The 15,533-nt window shown below is 51.7% G+C and overlaps 1 protein-coding gene across 7 annotated transcripts in view; it reads left to right on the top strand.

Annotated features, from left to right (window-relative positions):
• Ph4alphaefb (prolyl 4-hydroxylase subunit alpha-1) overlaps positions 1-15,533 on the top strand; it is a 243,083-nt gene that overhangs the window by 57,029 nt on the left and 170,521 nt on the right. For 4 of the 7 annotated variants that reach the window (XR_012991544.1, XR_012991543.1, XM_076307699.1 and 1 more), the window contains exon 2: positions 4,470-4,802. The exons of 2 other annotated variants lie outside the window; for them this stretch is intronic. Coding sequence is in view for 3 of the 5 variants with exons in the window: in XM_076307699.1 (XP_076163814.1) it covers positions 4,579-4,802 (224 nt within the window). In the remaining 2 variants the exon portion in view is untranslated. Of the gene's footprint in view, positions 1-4,469; positions 4,803-15,533 lie in introns of those variants that run through there. One more of the 7 variants, XM_076307700.1, reaches the window with a different exon arrangement.

Below are 15,533 nucleotides of genomic sequence, written 5' to 3'. Positions count from 1 at the left end.
CGAAAACGCAACGACAAAACAACGGGGTTCGGTTAAATCGATGAACTAAACGTTCCCCGGGAGGGCCGATTGCGATGGTATCTAGCGATTTCGACTATCGTGCCAGCGAAATTACACCTAGCCGAGTCAGGCCGAGCCGACGTTGTAATTTCCCTGGTAATTTGCAACTAACTCCGCGAAATGGCCGTCAGCAGCGAGCGAGGCGAGGAATCCCTCCAAATTGGAAATAACGAGTCGTCGAAGTTGCTCGGCTGGGTAATCTTTGCTATCACGGGAATCTATATTTACCGAAACTTCTTTAACGAACGCAACGGAAAATGCATCGTTCGCGAGAATCGATCGAAATCGGGCGTTCTTTTACGAGACCCGAGAAACCTTCGAACCGTCGAAAGATTCGGTCGGCGTCGATCGCCCCGTGTCAATTTTTCAAAACGGAGCAAAACTCTCGCGATATTCTATCGAATTAGAAACATTTCTCTCGCGCGTGGACAAATATTCGCCCACGGTACCGCGAACGCGCTTTCCGAGCTTCGCTTCGCTTCGTTCTACGCCGGCGTTGGAATTACCCACCGTCGACTTTCCGAGAGACACAAATCCTTCGATATTGACGGAACAGTCCGAAAAAAGCACGTACGATGAACGACAATGCGCCGTCGTTTTCGTTTGGTATTTCATTTTCTCTTTCTTAGAGATTTTGGACAGAGTTCGATTTTACGTATTACTTCTCCACGGTGTTGTTCGATCGTCGTGTAGCTTCTTTTTGTCTTTGGAAGCGAAAGCGCGTTAAAATTCGAATATTTTCATTCGAGTCGCATCACCGATGATCCGCCGGCGACAAGGACCGTGTTGTTGCGGAGAGAGAAAAAACAGCGTATCGCCACGTCCGCGAGCCAGCAACGAGCAGTTTGCGACATACCTTTGTCAAATAAACACCTCGAAGAAATCACGGTCTCTCGTTTGAATTTTTCGAGTTTCACGTTTCCCTACCGTTTGTACCGTTTTTGCAACGCCGGATACACCGATGACCGATGACGGTAAGTACGATTTCGATGACCGTCGCGGTAAAAGAAAATCGAGAATTTCTTTCCGTTTTCGATCAATTTAACCAACGTAGGTCTTTTTTCGATGTAAAGTTAAAAAGAAAAAATAACAGTTCTTTGTAAAAAAAAATGCAAAAGCGTCACGGTGTTCGTTTTTTTCAGCGAGCGTATTTATTCGCGAACATCCGTCAGGATCGCGATGCAAAGAAGCTCGAAAAATATACCGTAGTTTCCGTGGATATACCGCGACCGTATTCAAATTTGGACACGAACGATATCTGCGTTTCTCGCGGTTGCGAGAGAATTTCGTAAAGCGAGCACGAAGAGTTTCTTCGCGCGGATATATTCTTCCCAGTAGGGCTATTCGCTCGTTACGAGGATTCCGTTCGCCTTTGGTCGCTTCGCGTTACATCGAAACGGAGTCTATCGCGCAGAAATATTTTCTCGGTGCGGTTGCTCGTGTCAGATTTTCGAAAGAAATCCAAAGGGAACGTCAATTACGAGAATTCGATCGCGCGGGCAAAAATGTATCGAAAAATTCGAGAGAGTCGCTCGAATTTTCTTCAAACGAGGGAAGCTTGTCCCGCGCTCAAAGTTCGTCGAGAAATGGAAATCGTCCCGATTCCGATGGCGGCTACCGTCGAAACTTTGGCTTCGAGAATCTCGAGGAAAGTCTCGAGGAATCAACAGGAAGGAACCGCGGCCGATATCCCTCGTAATCCGCGCGCTCCTAATCTTACGGAGTCTAAAACGGACGAAAGTTCGAATCCCGCGGGAAAAAGATTCGGCTCGTGATAAATCGCGAAAGATGTACGGAATAACTTGTTATTGCCAGACATAAATCTCGCTCCTCCCTTGTCATCGCTAATTCGGAACGCGGCGCCTTGCCCGCTCGGTGGATTCGCCCCTATTTTACGGTTATCGATAAACGCTGGCCGAAAAACTTTTAACGAAACAACCGGACGTAAAACTTTGCCCAAGTCTAACGCGTCCCGTGTTGGCCGGTGATCGTAACAACGTACATTTTCACGATCGACTCGACGGTACCTTCCGTGTTTGCGCATATTCAACGAATGATACGATACGTGAGCAAAAATGTTACCGGGAAGATTCTCGAAGGGATTCTGCGGTCCAATTGTACGATCAACGACGAATCGGCGAAACGGAAAAGAATCGGGAGGTTTGGTGAAAAGAGACCGCGATGTTTTTTAATTTAATTTCTTTGGCTAAACGATCTCGCAGGAGGTGTGCAAAAGCGAAAAATCAATCACTCGCGTATGCGCGTACCATGAAACAGAAATCTGGCGCTCGCGCGTACCTTTTCCGGGCTTCCACTTTTCTGTGGAAAGCCGTAATGGAGTTTCGGCGTTCTCCGCCATTGTTTTGCAGTTTTATAAGCCGATGAGAGTGCCGGCAACATTCACCCTGCGAGAGAGCGATTCTACACAGTGGCAGAGAGGCGAAACCGGTATGTCCGAGGCGAAACTTTGGTATTCGGCCATTTGGTATCCTTAAAAATAGTTCGGTCCCGATACTGGTCGCTCGACAGCGATCCCGCGCTGCCCGAACCATCGAAAGATTTCTTTTCGCCGATGAAAACCGTGGAAGAGCGAAAATCTCGAAGAAAGTCTCGCGTCAACGTTCGTGAACGATACTTTGAAGGAAAAGTTGTTTCGAAATTTCGCATCGATCCGGACGCGAACGAAATCGACCGAAACTCGACTCGAATCGGTCCCGATGTCGATGGACTCGATCGAACGGTTACGTAGCGCGAAACGTCGTTCGAACGCGTCACTTAAGACGATGTTCCGCTCGAAGTGGTTATAATTTAAACGATAGACGTTACGAAGGATCGTCGTTTAGCGAACGAGTCTGCATACATATTTATAGCCCAGGAAATGGCGCTTCGTTTCCATTTCTCTCGACGTTTCTCAGTGACGAACGAGACCGCCGCCAGGAAATGTACAGCTATTTGATTACTATCCCGTGATTGATTGCTTCGTCTAGATAAACGCGTTTCGCGTCGAGTTAACGTCGGGTATTATTTAAATGAATTATTAGCGAATCCAGCTCGCTTCGCGGTTCTCGAACGCTTCCGTGTTTCTAGCCAGATTATCCGCCGGTCCGCGATTCGGCTTCGTCCGTAACGGTTGCGAATATTTTCGGTCGTTTCTTCGCGAAAGTTGGTTTCGAGTATTTCACCGTCTCGGAACGTTCGCGTACCCGCCGAGTTGGTTCGTTCGAGATTTTCCAAACGGATCCGGGGTCTTTATTTTCCTTTTACGCGTCGGCGTAATCGATTTTGTTATTTTTTTGCGGAGCGTTGCGGCTTCATCGGATTTTCGCACTCGGTAGTCTCTTCTTCCAAATATTTTTCTATTTGCCAGCGCGACAGTCTGTGCGCGGAAATGCACGGGGAAAAATCGCTGTTCACGGTACTCGAACGTTTTTTATGATACGTTGACCGGAGCAGGAATTCCTGTTGGCTCGGCAATTTGCTCATCGAAATTGTTTACACGCAATCGATTTCCCAATCCGTGGCCAACACCCGCCCCTTGCTTCTCCCGATGCCAGAGCCGCTTAGAAAAATTCATCGCGTTCAAATATCGAAGCGTGCAGCGTACATACGATAGGGTCCTTGTTCGCGAAATTGGTCGAAATTCGTTGTCGCGTCGGTGCGACGATTACGCGTCGCGATTACGCAGAGCCGCTTTCCTCGATCGTTTGTAGGATTTCGATCGCTCGGAGTTCGTCGACCGTTTTCGCTATTGGACTTTGAATTCCGTAATCGTGAGATAAACGAATATCCGCGCCGGTCGCGAGAAATATTCGTCGGCCGTTGCGCGTTGGACGCGTTCGCGAAGTATCGGTGGTCGATGGCGAGGGTCCGTCCTCCATCGGGTAGGCGAAAAAGTTGCGGTTCGTTCTCGGTTTCGCGGAGGACCTCGCGATCACCGGGGACGCGCTCGCCGAAGAGTCTCGAGTTTTCCGCGCCGCAACGATCCCGCGTGGCCGCGTTTCGTTCAATTGTTTCGAGCGCCGGAGTTAATCGATAAACTTCGAATCGAGCGAACCCCGAATTTTATAGAGCGCGTATTTTAAATGGAAAATAAACGAAATTTGTCGTTCAATGGGAGCGAAACAAAGCGAGGCTGGACCGTGATCGGAATTTTCGTATATTCCGCGGTATCGACCGTACGGAATTCGGAACGATCGCTAAGCTCTCCGAGCTTTACCGTTGATTCCACCACCGGGTCCCCGACGAAACGCTTCCTTTCTCCGTTTCGCGTTCTCGTCTTGGAAATTCGGCGTCCAGCGGTCGTCGCGCGAGACGGCACGGTCCGCGTTCGAGCGGACGTCGCGATTCGAAGAGATTCGTCGGAAGACGCCCTCGATTAATCCCAGTGCTCGTTGTTTTTTTGCTTTCAGTCATTGCGAAACCTTAGCACGAGGGAAGGCAAGAATTCGGTTGGAGGATCGGTGGTGGCGGGCGAGGAATTTCGGAGGGTCGGAACGGCGGATAGAAGGCGTCGCGAGAATGGGGGAGAATCACCAAGAGCAGCCGATTCTTCGTTCGATCAACAACGATCAGAGGTCCTTCGTTAAGTTTATCAACAGAACGCAGCGCAACGTCGTTTTGTATTGGATCGATTACCAAGGGCAGGCGATCAGCTACGGGATGCTGTCGCCTGGCGATTGCTTGGACATCAACACGTTCGTCACGCATCCGTGGATTTTCGTTGACAATGAAACGACCGACAGGTAGGAATCGACGCGAACGATTCGAGGTTCGAGATCGGCCGGAACAACGACCACTGTTCGCTCTCGCGTTCGAATCGTTCGAATCGTTCGAATCGTTCGAGGCGAAGCGACCGTTCGGGATCGCTCGAACCGGTTCGAGAATCTTCCTCCGAAGACGCTAGACGCTGCTTTGATTAGCGAGATCGAAGTTCCAAAGAGCGCACCGTTACCGTGGAACGTTATCCTTTCGGATCGTGTTCTCCGATTGTCCGGAGCGATCCGTTTCGAAGCTTTCGGCCGTGAAAGAGAGCATCGGACGAAGAAAGAGTTGGGATTTCAACGTGAACGCGATCGTGATACATTCGGCACTAACCGTTTCGTTTCGTTTCGTTTCGTTTCGTTTCGCTTCCGTTCGCGTATCGATTTCGCTTATCGAGGACGTTCGAGCGAAACGTACACAGATAGTCTCGAGTCTCGATCCATCGTTGATCGGCTAATGCGGAATACGATCGAGCATCCTGCGAACGCGATCCAATTACTTTGACCTTTTGCTCCGTTACCCGCGAGCGATCCTTCTTCCTATCGTAGAATCGGTTTTTCCAAAATTTTTCTCCACGACGACCGTGGAGGACGGAGCGAACGTTTCTCCGAGCGAACGAATCGCGATAAAATTCTAACTTTTTCTACGTTCGAGGACGATTCAGGGGAAATCCACTTACCGTGAACCGGAATTAGATTTTAGTTTCTCGTGCGAAGGATCGCAGGTTGGATGGGGACACGTTTTCAGGTTCATGGTTAACGAGAAGGACGTCTTCTTTCCGGAACCGTGGCTCAGGCGAAACGAGTTGCCGGAGAGGTGCGAAAGGACGGACGTATACATCACGCTGCCTGTGTACACGTTGCGCGAGATGTCGCTGAAGGCCATCAAAAGGTGTCTAAAGCACGATCGACACGCCTTTCAGCTCGACATACCCAGGAGTCTTCAGTACGAGCTGGCGGCGATGCTGCCCAGAACCGTGGATTACGACAATTACGACCGGAGTTAGGGATCGCTTCGGTGGTCCGTGCGAAAGATGTTTTCGTTCTCGACGTTTCCATGGTAAATTGGTCAGAGTCGGGCCGAAAGATCGTCACCGTTCGAGGCTACCGTCCGCTTTGTCTCCAGCTTGGTCGTTCCTCCCTCGAAGGATCGAAAGGGAAGGCGTTCCCGTTCGCGAGCGCGACACCGAGAACGATCGAAATCTTTCGCCCCGACGCCGGTGACAAGTCGAACGATTCCACGAACACTTTCCAACGCCGAATCGCTTGTTCTTCGAAAGAGTGCGTTTTCATTTTCAACCTTCTCGAACGATATTCCTCGCTTTTGCGAACCGTGAGAAGCACCTGTGCCGGTTCACCGAGAGACGTGTATTCCCGGACACGGGGACCTCGCGAAGTTGCGAAGATGCGAAGAGGCTTCTGGAAGCGAGCCGTGTCCCGGAGGAACTTCTCTTTTACGGATATTAACTCGATACCGCGTAGAGAGCGTACCGGCCGTTCGAGGTCTCCGCCTCGGCCGATTATCGCCCGGTGCATCCCTACGGGTGTAAGCCACGCCGGTCGAAAGGAGCGGGAATCTACCGGTTTTGGTACAACCGAGAAAGATTCGAACCGTTTTCGAGAAGTCGGTCGCGAGAAGTTTCGCACACGGAAGCCTCGAACGCCAACGGACTTTATCGGTGAACCTTTGGAACGCGTAACGAGTCGACGCTCCGAAACTGAAAGTTGAAAATTGTTCGTCTAGCTTGTAAGTATCGTACCGTTGTTTGTCAAATAGACGTATCCGCGACGAGTGGAGAACTCGGCGAGAAAAGAAAGGAGCAGCTAGGAGCGAAACGCGTTCGACTCGGAGGATGGAAATCCTAGCCGCGCCCGGTACACGTATCCTATCGTTGGAAAGTTTCGGGCTTATCGGCGTACGCGAAATTCATCGAGATCGATCTCCGCCCTCCGTTCGGGCCAAGAGTGAAAGGTCGCGAGTAGAAAGGATCAAAGGATCGGTTCGAAAGCGTGGCATTCCTTTGTTTGCTTAAATTCTTGACGCTGTTGCGCTCCTCTGCTTGATTTTCATTTCGGTCGAAACGAGTTTACCCATTGAACGCCGTTTCCGTTTACACTCGTTGTTAACGAAATGCCATTTAAGCCGCGCGCTCGAAGCTACTTTAAACGATAGATCGACGAAACTCGACGCTTTCGGAATTTCATCGGAGACTTTAATTGCTTTCCGAGTCCCATTTTTCTTCGATTTCCCACGGCCCGTAAATCACTTCGTCGGTATAATTTTATCGGAGCGTAATTCACTTTTGGCGAAATTAATTTCGAATCGATTCAATTACGACGCTAATTAAAAACAACCCTGTATCGCGCAAATATTTACACGCGACCGCTTTCTACCGCAAATAACGGTACGCGACCGAACGCCAAGATAAAAAGCACGGACCGATGATTTACGATAAACGATGCTCGTTATCGATCGATTCGACGTTCCGGTAAGAAACGAGCCAGCGATATTTCCTACATACTGTATTTTCGTAACTAACTTTACAAACGTTCGTTGGTATTCGATCATCGAAGCGGTTACTTTAAGATTTTCCTTTTGCGATACGGCGCACAGCGACAATCTTTCATCGGTTCGATCTAAGTTTGTTCAATCGTCGGTGTTTGTATCCCTTTTTTCGATCACTTTCGAGACCATTAAAAACGATGAACGAAATTGGCGTTATTCATTCGGAAGCGTTTAACCTCTGCGTCTCACCACCGTTCGACTCCTTTGTTCTTTTTGAAGAAAGTCTCGACGCTCTTTCCGTACCTCGCGTTTCGTTCGAGTATTTCTCAAGTTGCGCGCGATGTCCCTGCACCGATCCAAAATATTTCTCGTGCCTTTCGTTTCCGCTGGCTGGGTCGGTTATCGATCACCGGTGGTTCGCAACTTCTTCCCACGAAATTCTCCGCAATCTGGATATAAATTCCTACGGTCGTTCGTTCGTTCGTTCGTTCGTTCGTTCGTTACCGTTTCGAGCGGTTCGCGCTCGACCGAAGAAACAGGAAGGAAAAATCGGAGGAAAGGAAGAAAAATAATACAACTGTTGCGAGCGGGAGAACGGTTCGTCTTGGCCATGGTTCGAGAAAGTTGGAACTTTTCGCAAGTTTTTCCGCCGTTCGAGGAAGATCGCGGGGGATTCCTTCGGGAAGAAATTTCGACGGGAGATCGCCGCTGCTGGTCGTTAATCTGGCCTCGTTTCTGCAATTCGTAAGTAGAGTTACGAAATTATTAAACCGATCCTCGTCTACCCGTCGATGGTGGTTCTCTCCTGATCGACCGTGCGAGTCCCGGCTATTCCGTGAACTGTCCTCCGAGACGATTTCTCCCTCCCTCTCTCTCTCTCTCTCTCTCTCTCTCTCTCTCTCTCTCTCTCTCTCTCCTCGGTCCCGCGAAGCGCATACGTGCGTTAATTAACCATTAGTCGAGTTGAATACTCCTCGCCGCGAAACGGAGCGACGTCGCGTACGCTTCTCGCTTCGGGTAATAACGTTGTCGCGGCTCGCTCGGATTTCCCTTCGAGAACTCGTCGAGGCGACGAGTCGATGGCCGTTGCTTCCCGGTCCTTCTCGAACGCGTAAATCCTTAAAAGCTACCACGTGACCTTGCTCGACGACTTCGAAACGTTCGTGCTCTCGCGTTCGAGGGTTTAAAATTCGATCGACGTAAACGACGGGTCTCGCAAGTGGTCTCGCTGGGTTGTCTCGGTTGGTCTTTTCGCCGGACATTATTGAGACAATAGAGGCCAGGAAACGACGCGAAGAGAATCGCCGACGATGATTCAGACTCGTCTACGGTTATTCGCGAAGACGACCGTTCAATTAAGCGCACGGAAAATGGACTCTGGTTACTGTCTCGTTGATTCGGTCCGATCCTAATGGATCTTAAACGCGGCACGGATCGTCGCACGCTCGGGGAGACTCGACGAACCATCGACCACCCGCGGAAAACGTCGCGCCCTTGATTTTCGGATCGCCGTCCTTTTAAACGTCCGGAAACGAAGTTAACGGGACTTCGTTCGAATTTCATTGGGACGAACGAGCATCGATCATCGCGCGACCAAAAGACGCACAATTTCGCTATACTTCGCGAAAGTGGCGACCGACCCGAACGCAACCGAAGCGATCGAGGCAGTAGACGGGACTCTGCGAATCGATCGAGGGCACGTACGCCGGTCGAACGCGAACGACCACCGACTTCCGGACGAAATTCCAAAGTTAACGTCCGCTGGAGTATTTATAACGGGTCGCGCACGGCCGAGAGAGTCGTTCGAGATTAAAAATACACGCTTTCGGGCTGTAATCGAATCGAAATCGATTTCGAGCGATATCTAAAATTGATTTCCGATAAAGTTTCCAGCGGCGATGCTTCCTCGACGAGTTCCTCGACGAAAGGACGCGTCGAGGCGGTACGCGCGAGAAGCATCCGTTTACGTCGAACGTCCGATAAACGATTCAACGACCGTCCGACGGCTTTGTCCGTTTTTCGGTTAACAACGAATCGGAAGTTTCGTTCGCTCGGTACCGAAGCGAAGAGCGTCGACGAAACAAAAAGCTTCGAGAGGAGCAACGGTTCTCGATTTCGGCGAACGAGTCGCGGCGTCGGATCGTTCGCGAGACAAAGAGACGGGAAAAAAGGAACCGAGTCGTCTGAATACTCACGGTATCCAAACACTCGTCGGTTTTACATCGGACGAGGCTCGGTCTCGCTTCTATTTGTCCACGAAAATACGCTTCGTGACTTCGTGCCTCTGTCGCGAGCGCAGCCGGCACCGCGAGCAACGGAGGAGACCCGAAACCCCGGAAAATCTCGGGATCGAGGTCGACGGATCGACGTTTATCCCACCGCGATCCCTCCTCTCTCGAGGAGAGATCGCGAGACTCGAAACCGGGGAAATTCCCTCTCGGGCCGCTCAACACCGTTTCGGTATTAGTTTTAGCCTCTGTATCGGCGGTGGGTTTTTAAGTTCGTTAAGCTCGGACGTGGCTCGCCGAGCTGCTTTTCGCCTATGATGAAACAACGTGGAATTCCGCTGGCGTAAGATCGCGGTTGCTCGTTATTCCCGCTTATTGGCGCGCGTCTAATGAATTACTGGGTGCTCGTCGTCGTCGTCGTCGTCGTCGTCGTCGTCGTCCTCGACGTCCGCGTCCGCGTTGGCCTCGCTGGCACGTTGTTCGGGCGTCCGGCATTTTTGCGTTCACCGCGGCGAACTCGAGGGAAGTAATTCCATCGGATCGCGCTGTTATCGCGCTCATCGACCGGACGAATATTGGCAAATCGGAAGCGCGATCGCGTAAAGAGAGAGGCGCTAGAAAGCGGGACGAACGTTCGGGGGGACGCTCGCGATTTATCCGCACATTCTCGCGGCAAGCGTGCGGGACGAACGGAATGCGGGGAAATTCGAGGACCGAGCATGGACGTTACCGAGTAATTCGACGATTGAATTTCCTTTGCTTCGCGCGCGTGCGCGCGTACGTTTCGTTTCTCTCGCACCGTTCTTCCGTTCGCTTTAAATTTTCGATACCGGAGTAAGAAACTAAACGACGGCGAGGGTTTTATCGGAACGAAAGTTTCGCTCGAAACGGCGATACGACACTCGTCGAGCTCCGTACGTAACCAGGTATAGCGTTCGAAAGTGCTTCGAACTTGGAGAAACTTTCGTACGGTGCGCGTCTGTTTTCTGTAAATCCGCGAGTGCATTTTCCGAGATGGTGGATTACGAGTGTAGCGATCTCGGGGGGAACCGCTACTCGTGTAGGAAAGTTCCTCGGTAGGTGTCGTTGGAAACGAGCGAATCGACCGGGACCGTTTCGACGGTCATCGGTGGAGAACGTTGCCGAAGCGGAGGGAGCGAGTTGTTCTTTTTGCCTCGAGAGACGAACTCGAGAACCTCGCGGTTATCGAAGAAACTCGAAACGTAGGCGAGCGTTTATGGTGCACGGGGAATATTCGCTCGCGTCCGTTTTCCGCAATTGGGTTATTTCGGTGAGCGTTCGAGGAAGATAATCGGGATTATCGATAACGATGGAACGCGATCGGCGTTCGCGAGCGGTAGCGGCGGGTTCGGACTGGACCGCGGTCGATCCGACTAGACTCGCGCGCTCGCGCGCTCGCGCGATTCGCTTTCGCGAGAAATCGGCCGACGCGGCTCGTTGACGGCGCTTTATTGTGGGTGGCGATACAATCGAATAAATAGGCCGCGGGCATAAAGCAGCCGCGGAGTTGTAATCGTATAATGACACTCGATACACCGGCGCGCTCGACGATTGAATAGACCGGCTGAATGAAACGCCGGAGAATCGGTTGAATGCGAACAAACTAAATACGCGAAATAGACGGAACGGAAGGGAGAGATGGATCTGCGGGCCGCAGGAAGCGCCGCTCGCGAAACGCTGCCCATTGTTTATCGCGCCCGTCCGTTTTAATGCCCGTTATAATTGCACAGAATGAAAAGCCAATGGGTTCCACTCTTTGACGCGGTATTTCGACATCGGCGACCCCCTTCCGTTTCAAATTGTTGCAAAACGACCGTGAACGGTCTTTCGTAATTAGTCGCGCCCCGTTATCGCGCGTTTCCGCATAAATAATGCAATCGCGCGGGAGCGACGGTAAATTACGCGCGGACGGTGCGCTCTCGGTGGGACGTCTGATAAATGTTAATTACCAATTACTCCGGGCTCTTGGCCCTTCAACGATCGGCCGACGTCCCTTTTTAATTCCTCTCAATTTAACCCCCTTTTCTTTCGGGAAGCTCCCTCCCTCTTCCTTGAATAAAATATTCGCGAGTTCGTCGGGAGAACGGAACGCGGCGGCGAACTCGATTCGAGGTACTCGTGAAAAATTTACCCCGCGTATTGTTACCGGGACCCGAACGAACCGAATTAATACGGACGGTCGAGATCGGCCCGGGAACCTCTTCCCCGAGACATCGAGTTGCCGCCGTAACGCGAACAATATTTCTTCAAGTTTCGCGCCTCTTTTCCGGACAGTGTTCCAACGAGTATCGGTGACGATCTCAGGGAACGAGCCGACTCCGACGATGGAAATTTTCGCGCGCGAGTGTCTCGCGCAGCGGAAGACCTTTCGGATTCCCCGTCGAGCGATCGGACGGTCGATATTCGCGCGTGGACGAGAGACACCGAAAGATTCTCGATCCGCGTAAGAATTGTTCCGGGCGAACTCTCCGGCACGTTTACGGCCCTCGATACCGCTCCGAGTGTTTCGAGAACCGTGACGAGCCAACGTGACCGTGGTACCGAGCTCGAAACTTCCGCGAGAACGGTGCCAGTTACGGTCTTTGAGCGCCCATCGGATCCGCGACTACGCAAATGGAATACGCGAGCCTCGCCTCGTCTCGCATCGCCTCGCGACTTTCCGACAAATACCGCGAGCACTCGTTCGATCGAGTGCCTTCGAATTCTCGACTTTATTTGACTTTTGACGCGATCGAGTGTCATCGTTCGAGGAACATCGAACGCGCAGATCTGCCGTCGACGCTATTGTCGATCCGTCCGCGGGAAAAATTCCCTATACGGTGAACTCTAGCGTTTTATCGCACCGATGCTCCTCGTCGCGGAACCGAGGAGAATTTTACCGATTCCCGCGGATCGAAACGATCGCTTTCGGCTTCGAGTTGCGAACAGACGGAGGACAATCGGGAAGTTACCTTCGAGCTCGAACAACGGAAACGACCAATAATCGTAAAGGGACTCCGGCTTCTGCGAACCAAACGAGACGGTATGTTTCGTTAACGACACCGATACCAACCTCTGCGAACGAGACCTCTCGATTTCCTCGACGAGACGTGCTTTTTTCCACGCGACTCTCGACCCTAACGCAAAAGGAAGCGCGTTGCTCGTTACGTCTCGCGCAATCCCGATGATTCGATACCAAAGGACGCGCGAAAGGCTCCGACTTCCTAGCGAGCACCGTGTATAGGTTGCGGTTGTCGCGCGATGACTCCTGCGGTTGTCGCGCGATGACTCCTGCGGTGCTGCCGAAAAGCTAGGGAATCGTCGGACGGGTTGTTACGCGCGTGGCCAAAAGGGTCGCGCGACGAGCCGATAGCTGCCGTTGGTTCTCGAGGCGCTCGATGCCACGCGGAACGCGGCACGCGTCACGTGACACGTGACACGTGACACCGTGACACCGTGACACGTGGCACGTGGTACGTGACACCGGACCGCGGAAAGAGCGCTCGGATTGGAAATCGACGGAGCTCGATCGCTCTCGTAGAAAGTCCTCGAGAGTTCGTGGAAATTGTTTCGTTTCGTTTCGTTTCGCGTGTACGAAATGTACCGCACTGGGAATGCTCAACGGGTCAAAAACCAACCGCGAATCGACTGCTCGGAACGGTCGAAAATACGAGGGAACGAGAACGAAAACACGAGCTTCCTGCGGAAACTCGAACCGCGGCGTCGTTTATGACGCGTCGCGTCGCGCGTATCGAGCGATTAAACGCGAGTTAGAACGCCCGAGTATTTACAACCGGACGCGGTTCGACGAGAGGCTTTCGATCGCGCCGATGAAATATCCGGATCGTTGGAACACCGCGAAGAAGAAGGGGAAAAAAAGGGCGATCCCGAAGGGAAGAGCCCGTTCGAAAAATAGCTTCCCGCGACGGGCGTTGCGAGTTTATTCGTGCGCCGCGTAATTTTTCATCGGACACGTACGAACGTGTAATTCGTCGAGCACGTGGATCAACGGGTCGCTAATTAAATTGTCAGGGAAGCTCCTTTCTATGGCTGTCCCGCGTCTGGCATTTTCCATTTTACATTAATTACGCGCAGATGCCCTTGTTCCCTGGCAGACACCGCCGCGTTCGCGCTCGCGCTCGCGCTCGCGCTCGCGCTCGCGCATTCCGTTTTCGTTGTTCGTGCGTGTACGAACGCCTATCGATTCTCGCTACGGGAAACGTCGTCGCGTTCGCGTCTCGACCGGCTCCTTTTCTCCGAACTCGAATCGATTTTCAGGAGAACGGAGACCGAGTCGGGGAAAATATCGTTCGAACGGTCAACCGAGCGACCCGTGTGTTCTTTTCGCGGACTCGAGAGCGATACCGAGCTTACTTTAACGGCATTGTACGATAATTCGTGGTCCGCGTCGGTGGCGTACCTCGAGGCTCGAGACAACAATGGAAATTCGATCCTCTCGGTAGGTGTACACGTGTAGAGTATACGACGTTCTTTTCGCGCAAGAAAATTTTCACGCGCAAATTCGTCGAGGAAAGAATCAAAGGGGATAAAAATCGGTAATGTTTTACGGGTCGTCGAGCCTAAGACGCGCAGTGCCGAAAGACGGTTGTCGGTAGGTAGGAGTATCGCAACGAGTCGACAGTGTCCTATGGCCGGGGAATTCCATCGCTTCGAAAGTGCAGGCAGTCGTTAAATCCAGGCATATTAACCTTTCCGCGCATCGGTTTTAGAAAGTTTCAAACGCGGATCGGTCGAAAGAAGACACTCGGAGAGAGAACGTTCGTCGAGGACATTACCCAAAGAAGATCCGAACGAACGATTCATCGTAGCCCTTGCGTAGCGATTCTCCGTTATTCGAGCATTCGGAACGTTTCGATTGTTACGCGGCGAGCGCAACGCATTTGCTTTGAACCACGATTTATGCGTATAATCGTTTGTAAATACATTTACCTGTCGGTTTATTGAAAATTGATTGTTCGTCGACCACCGCGCAGGCACAGCTTGCTCCGACTCTCTCCCGATTCGTTCCATTTGAATCGGTTTACCACCAGTCCCGCGACGCGATAAATAAACCGCGATAAATATTTCTGCCGAAACGTTTAACTCTCGTCGCGGATCTCCTCGAAGTCTCGGAACCGCGACTGGAACGCGTGCATCGCGCGCAACGAAATTGTCGATTCGTCGAAGATAATTTCGAACGATCGTTCCGGAATCGAACAACGAGCGATCGATCCGCAATTGTTTCGAGGCGCAAAATCGTCGTTGCGCGACGTCGACGACGTACGATTTTTGCGAAACGGAAAATACAAAACGTTGGCAACGAGCTCATTGTTCCCGCGTGACGGCTATACGCGTTAATTAGCCCGAAGTAAGGCACACTTACCGCACCAACGATCGAAGCATCGTGTGTCCATCGATGCAGGATGTTAATGGATTCGTCGTTGTCGAAATCTCGGCCATTGGACGGTACGCGCGAGACACCCCTGCATCGTCCTAATTGGTGCGCTAATTAATTAGCAATCGTCGATTTGTAGCTCGCGTGCAGGACGATTATAAATTTCCAGCCCCACGGTATTAAAACTCCATAACACTCGGCGAACGAACAGTGCGCAATTAGCGCGCGTCGAGTCTGTCCCCTCTTTTAAACGCGAATTAATTTTCGCGTTCCCTCGCGGTGAAATTTCGGGACGAATCGTTGGAAAAATCGCTCGTTCTCGTCCCGATTGAAATTTCGGACGATTCCGGGAATCGTTGTTCGCGCGATCCCTTTCGTTCCTCGGCTAATCGCGGTGCGGCGGGGAGAATCGCGCGGCGCGTTCCCTTCGAGTTCTCTCTCGTTTTTGTCGTAAATGGTAAATAAATACGGAAACGATCCGGTACGTTCGACGAAAAGAAAAAAGAGAAATTTCGAAACGTTTCGATGAATCGTGCATCGCGAATTCGGTATTTCGCGAAACGTCCCCGAACGTGTCGAGGAAC

Source organism: Ptiloglossa arizonensis, chromosome 3 (assembly GCF_051014685.1).
Source record: "Ptiloglossa arizonensis isolate GNS036 chromosome 3, iyPtiAriz1_principal, whole genome shotgun sequence".
Classification (NCBI taxonomy): Eukaryota; Metazoa; Arthropoda; class Insecta; order Hymenoptera; family Colletidae; genus Ptiloglossa; species Ptiloglossa arizonensis.
This window is presented reverse-complemented; position numbering and strand designations above follow the sequence as displayed.